This window comes from Canis lupus, chromosome 28 (genome assembly GCF_048164855.1).
Source record: "Canis lupus baileyi chromosome 28, mCanLup2.hap1, whole genome shotgun sequence".
NCBI classification, from domain to species: domain Eukaryota; kingdom Metazoa; phylum Chordata; class Mammalia; order Carnivora; family Canidae; genus Canis; species Canis lupus.
Window position 1 is genome coordinate 35,943,938 of NC_132865.1, and position 5,849 is coordinate 35,949,786.

The 5,849-nt window shown below is 56.5% G+C and overlaps 1 protein-coding gene across 1 annotated transcript; it reads right to left on the reverse strand.

Moving 5' to 3' along the window:
• Positions 1 to 214: 214 nt before the first annotated feature.
• SOX17 (SRY-box transcription factor 17) lies at positions 215 to 2,634 on the reverse strand. Its single transcript, XM_072803806.1, has 2 exons — positions 2,159 to 2,634; positions 215 to 1,542 (listed from the first exon to the last, which is right to left on the reverse strand). Exons 1-2 carry the CDS (start codon positions 2,463 to 2,465, stop codon positions 590 to 592), a joined length of 1,260 nt encoding a protein of 419 aa, XP_072659907.1. The 5' UTR covers positions 2,466 to 2,634; the 3' UTR covers positions 215 to 589.
• Between the last annotated feature and the right edge of the window lie 3,215 nt (positions 2,635 to 5,849).

Genomic DNA, 5,849 nt, shown 5'->3' on the forward strand with positions numbered 1-5,849 from the left:
GCTCATTCTATGAGGTTTTTCTACCTAGGGAAAAAAAAAAAAACAAATAGATATCCTAATGTTCCGTTTTAGGTTTTAACCCTGAATCATTTATAAGAGAAGGAGCAATCTGCTGTAACTACATATTAAATATCAATCCAATGTTTCCAGTGCTATGTTAATACTTAACATTCATCTTAAAAATGGACTTTTGTGACAAGAGGCACTAGCAGAGTGAAAAAGGATTCCAGATTTTATTTCTTTAAAGATCGAGAAAACACACCCAAGATAAAATGGTTTTGGTCAATAAATTTTCAGGAAACGGAGCAAGTTATTCTGGGACATACTCAAAACTCAAATGGGGTTCTGACAACGCAACTGTGGGAAAGAAGTATCTGGACAAATCTTCACAGACCACCCCGCATTTTTCTCCCCCCAACCGTTCAAGTGGCAGACAAAATAAATTACCATAAATTATATGCCTAGGCAATTTAAAAACAAAAACAAAACAACACGAGGCCGAGGGTTTCCTCAGCCCCTGCAGGAAGTGTAACGCTGGGCGCTGCGCCTCTGGCCCGCAGGCAGGACCGCGCGGGGCCGGGCCGGGCCGTCAGACGTCAGGATAGTTGCAGTAGTACACGGCCGAGCTGGCGTCGGACACCACCGAGGAGATGGGCCCGTGGCCGTCAGGGAGGTTCACAACAGAGTCGTGTCCCTGGTAAGGGAGTCCCATCTCGGGCTTGCACACAAAGTGCAGGTACTGTTCAAATTCCGTGCGGTCCACCTCCCCGAGGAGCTCGGCGGGCTGGCTCGGGTCCGCGCCGTCGCGGCAGGGCAGGGCCTCGGGGGGCGGCGACGGCTGCTGCGGGTGCTGCGGCGGGTGCTGCGGCGGGTGCTGCGGCGGGTGCTGCGGCGGGTGCTGCTGCGGCTGCAGGGAGAAGCCGCGCCCGCCGCCGGCCGCCGGCGAGCCCATCGCGTTGTAGTACAGCTGCAGGGCGCCGGGGGGCGCCACGTGGCCCGGCAGCGCAGGGCCCGCCTGCTCCAGGCCGAGGCGCGCGTGCACCGGGCCGACGGGCGGCTCCGGGGGCCCCGCGTAGTCCGAGGCCGGCGGGTAGCTGTAGGGGCCGGCGGCCGGGCAGTCCCCGGGCAGCGGCGCGGCGAAGAAGGCCGGGTCCGGCTCCACGCCGTCCAAGGGGGACGTGTCCGGCGTGGGCAGCGGGTAGCCGTCGAGCGGGGCCGCGCCCAGTCCCTGGCAGTCGCGGTAGTGGCCGCCCATGTGCGCGGGCAGCAGCGGCGGGCCCGCGGGGAAGCCCTGCTCCGGGAAGGCCAGGCCCAGGCCGTCCATGGCCACGCGGCCGCCCTCGGGGCCCAGCGCGGCGGCCTGCGGCTCGGCCAGGCCGTGCAGGAAGCCGCCCTCCACCCGCTTCAGGCGCTTCACCTGCTTGCGCCTCCGCGGCCGGTACTTGTAGTTGGGGTGGTCCTGCATGTGCTGCACGCGCAGCCGCTCGGCCTCCTCCACGAAGGGCCGCTTCTCCGCCAGGGTCAGCGCTTTCCACGACTTGCCTGCACGGGCATGGGAAGGTGGACAGGGGCGCCGGGCTCACTGGCTGAGCTCCCGCTCCGGGCCCCGCCGACCTTTAATGAGCAACTAGAGCGGGGGAAAGGGGTCGAGTAGGGAGTGAAGGTCTGCGGACTCAGCGGAGGCCCAGCGAAGGCCCAGCGGAGGCCCAGCGTTCTCGGGCCCTCGAAGGGCGCCCCCCCCCCGGGCGCCCCCCCCCCCCGCCCCGCAGCCTCTGCCTCTGCCTCTGGGAGGCCGCTTCCCAGCGCGCCCATTCCCGGTCTTTCGCAGAAGGGAGAACGGCCCCTACCGCGGAAGGCGCGGGGGAACGCGAAGGACCAAACCTACTCGGCTGCCGGGAGAGCCTCGCGGGGCCCAGACCCAGGGCAGCCGCGGCCCCGGGCGCTGACGACCCAGGCGGTCGGGAAGAGTCGGGACAGGGAACGCGCGAGGGGAGCCCGGGGCCCCGGGAGGACCGCGGCGGAGCACTGCGCCGGCCCCGGGAAGCGCCACGCACCGTCTCGCTCAGGCTCAGGCTCAGGCTCAGGCTCAGGCTCAGGCTCAGGCTCAGGGAAGCGGCTCCGCGGGTCGCAGCGCCCCGGGTCGCGAGCTCGGACTCACCCAGCATCTTGCTCAGCTCCGCGTTGTGCAGGTCCGGGTTCTGCTGCGCCAGGCGCTTGCGCTCGTCCTTCGCCCACACCATGAAGGCGTTCATCGGCCGCCGGATGCGAGACTCGCCCTTGGCTCGGCCCGCCGCCCCGGCCGGCGCCCCGCTGCTCGCCGCCGCCTCGCCCTTCACCTTCATGTCCCCGAGGGGGCTCAGCGACTCGGCCCAGGGGCAGGGGCCCAGCCCGGCCATCACCGCGGGCAGCGCGCTGCGGGTCTGGCTCTGGTCGTCACTGGCGTACCCCGCATCCGGGCTGCTCATGGCGCTCCAGCCCTGCCCCGCACCCCACAGCCCTCCGCCGGACACGTCGCCCCTCCCCCCGGCCCGGGGGAGATGCCCTGCCCCGTGGGCTGCTCGAGTCTCCCGGGCCCGAGCGGCCGCCGACGCTCCCGGCAGGTCCCGGCCCACCGCGCAGCCTGGGTGCCCGCCGGCCCAGTGACGCTGCGGGCGCCCCGGCCGCGGGCCCTTTTCTGCGCTGCTGCGGCCAATGGAGTGGCGGGGGCGGGCCGGCGGGCGTCCTTAGGCCCACGCCCCGCCGGCCGCCCGCGTCCCGGGTCTCCGCTCAACCCCACGCCCGCCCCTTCCCTTCCCTTCCCTTCCCTTCCCTTCCCTTCCCCTCCCCTCCCCCGGCCCCGCGCCCAAGGCTACACCTGCCCCCGGGAAAACTGGCTGAAGCCGGGCTCTGGCGCCGCGTTCCCTCCACCCTGGGAAGGGGGACTCCCGAAAATCCTTCTGGAATGTAGACTGTACCGCTGGATAGAAGTGCTTGGCCACGGTAGTTCGGATGAACGCACTAAGCAAACGCTCTTTCTTCTTTTTCTTAAATATGATACCTCCATAATTTGGGTTACTATGCAGCTATTCCAAAGAATAAGCTTATGTGTGCATATGCACGCATATTCAGAGAGATTTTTATATTAAGTGGAGAGTGTAAGTTAACATTTGAGCACACACTATTATAGGCGCTCAGGATGTCAGTATGGGGGGAAGGTACCTAGCCATCTTCCCGGAAACCCCGCGGGTGTCTGCTTCAAGTGTGTTTTATCGAATGCAGTAGACACTGTTGATAATAAATTAAAAACATTCTCTCCCCAAGGACTCAACCTGCTTGTTGCACTACTTTCAAAATGCTATGTCCGAGGTAAATTCTAATCCTTAAAACAGGAGTAAATACGGGATGACATCCTGTAGCCAATACTCCTTCATCCTGAAGAATAAAACCTTTATTCATCACGATGAAGCAACCCTTGCAAATTTGTGCATGAAATGTATGATAGACATAAAAGGTTTCACTTACGTGTTCAGTAAAAGACACAAGACTCGGTTTTGATTTCTAAAATGTGGTAACACTAGCAGCAATATTTATCTGAAGGCCCACCTAATGGGGGCAAGAGCAATCCCCTTGCACACCAAAGTTAGCGGTAGCTCTTATGGGATTCTATACGCTTCCTTAGACTGAAATGAAAATCTGAAAGAGTATTCAACTCGTGCTGAAATCTGAAACCTTCTCAGTGGGATTTTTAAACAAGCCCTCACACTGCATGTACCTGGCACAGCCCTCCAAACTTAGCTAGTTTATCCCTACAGTTCTGTGAGGCAAACGCTGTTGCATATTACAGGATGGGAACCTGAGATACAATGTGTTTAGGGAATTTTCCTGAGGTCACAGTTTGAGGAGTGAAATTCATCTCCAGTAGCGTGCCCTGGTTTTGAGCTCCTAAGCACTAAACCAAGCCGTTGTGTATTTGTTTGTATATTTGTGTTGTTTTCTAAGGCAATTAAAACACTCATTTCTGCCTAAGTCCATAACTTTGCATAGAAATTAATACATCAATCTCCAGAACAGATTTTCTTTGTTTACTGCGAAGGTGTGATGACAAACTAAGGCTTACATCCGGGATCTGGGAGGTAAATGCTGCAGCTTTTTGTGTGAAATTAGAGTAACAAAGTATTCTATCAAGTCTGCTTATTGGTGGCATCCATAAAAACAAAGAAACACAACGCCTTAGGAAACCTCTGGCCTTCGGTTTCTCTGACATTGCTATTTCCCCCCAAAAAAACTCCTCATTAGTTTGAAGCCAACTTTACTTTGCCTCTGTGAGGCTCTGTGAAGCGCTGGCTGCCCTCCGTCCCTGTTACAAGCCAGTCTTCAAATATACGATGAATTAAGTGGTTCTAGCTCTTGGGTCTCTGAGTTTCAATCCAGAAAAAAAAATGTTAATCTGCTTAAGAAAATCATCGACAAGTGTTATTTTTAATGGGTGGTTTTGAAGCAGCTGATCTTAAATTTAACTAATTGTGTGTCTTTCCTTTAAGGCTTTGTTGTTGTTGTTGTTGTTTTCTAAAATAAATATGGGCTTGAAAATTAAGCATAATTGCACTTCAAATGGTTATGTAAGTAAGGAGATATGGGAGTAGAAAGAACAAATTCACCCACAGTGCCTTGCTCCTTGTTTTCTTGGCGATCTTCTCTATTTCTTCTGGATAGTAATAAACATCTCCACAGAGATCCCGAAGCAGATTTTGTTATTAGTGCAAAGTTTTATGAACTAACAGGAGTTTCGTTAGACTAGTAATACAAAACCAAACAAAAACTATTCCTGTTCCAGAATCTATTATCTGCCTATATTAATCTATTTGATAGCTTCTGTAAAAAAAAAAAAAAAAGTAAAATAAAATAGGGTACAAGAAATTCAATCGAAGTGTGAGTCCAAAATATGCATATGCATGGATTTGCCCTCGTGCACTTTCTTCGTCCTCGTGTTCTTCCTGGCCCACACCGTTCCAGGGAGAAACTGATGGGGAAGGCAGCCTGGAGGATCTCCATTACTATTTGCACGTGTTCCTGGAGAAAGACTATTGAGTTTTGTTGGGTAAGATTACTGAGAAGTCCGGTGAGAGCACAGCATCCATAGAATGGAGTGGGAGCTTCAGATTTCGCGTCCCTTCCCCCACTTTTTATAACGCCTTCCCTGGAAGTTATAAAGTAACAGTTTATATGTGCCAGTTGGGAATTATGGTGCCGTTTTAACACCGGTTCCTCTTACCTACCGTTACCTAGAGCTAATTTCTTCTGATCATCCACCTGTCATGTATTTTGGGGGGAGGGTGTTGGGGGCTGCGGCGCCGCAGCGCAGTCCGTGGTGTGTGTAGACTCTTCTATTTCGGTCTCTTTACTAAACGCGGTGTTGGAAGTCGAGCTCTAGACGTTATCAGAGCCAGCCACAAATGCCACATGAAAAGCAGCAAACATCCGGAGTGGTTTCCTGCAAGCCTTGCTTTTCTCAACACGAGAGATTTACGCGGGGGATTCGGGCGGGGGCACGGGGGGGGGCGCGGGGGGGCGACGACAAACAAGTTTCGCGAGTCAGAGCCTTGTACACCCGCTCCTGGAGCCGCTCGGTGCGTCTGCCCTGCGCAGCCCAGGGTCCCTGGGTTCCTGGCTCCTAAGTGCACTCACGGTCCCCAGGCCAGACTCGAGGCTCGCAAGGCTGGGCAAGGAAGCGACTAGCGCAGCAGGAGGCTGTGCCCGCTGCCACTTGAGGCCTTTGGCGGGCGGGCGCAGAAATTAACCCGGGTAGGTGCCGAGCTGCGGCTCAGACCCGGGGAGTCGGAGCCGCGCACTTCTCCGGGCCCCCGGAGGAG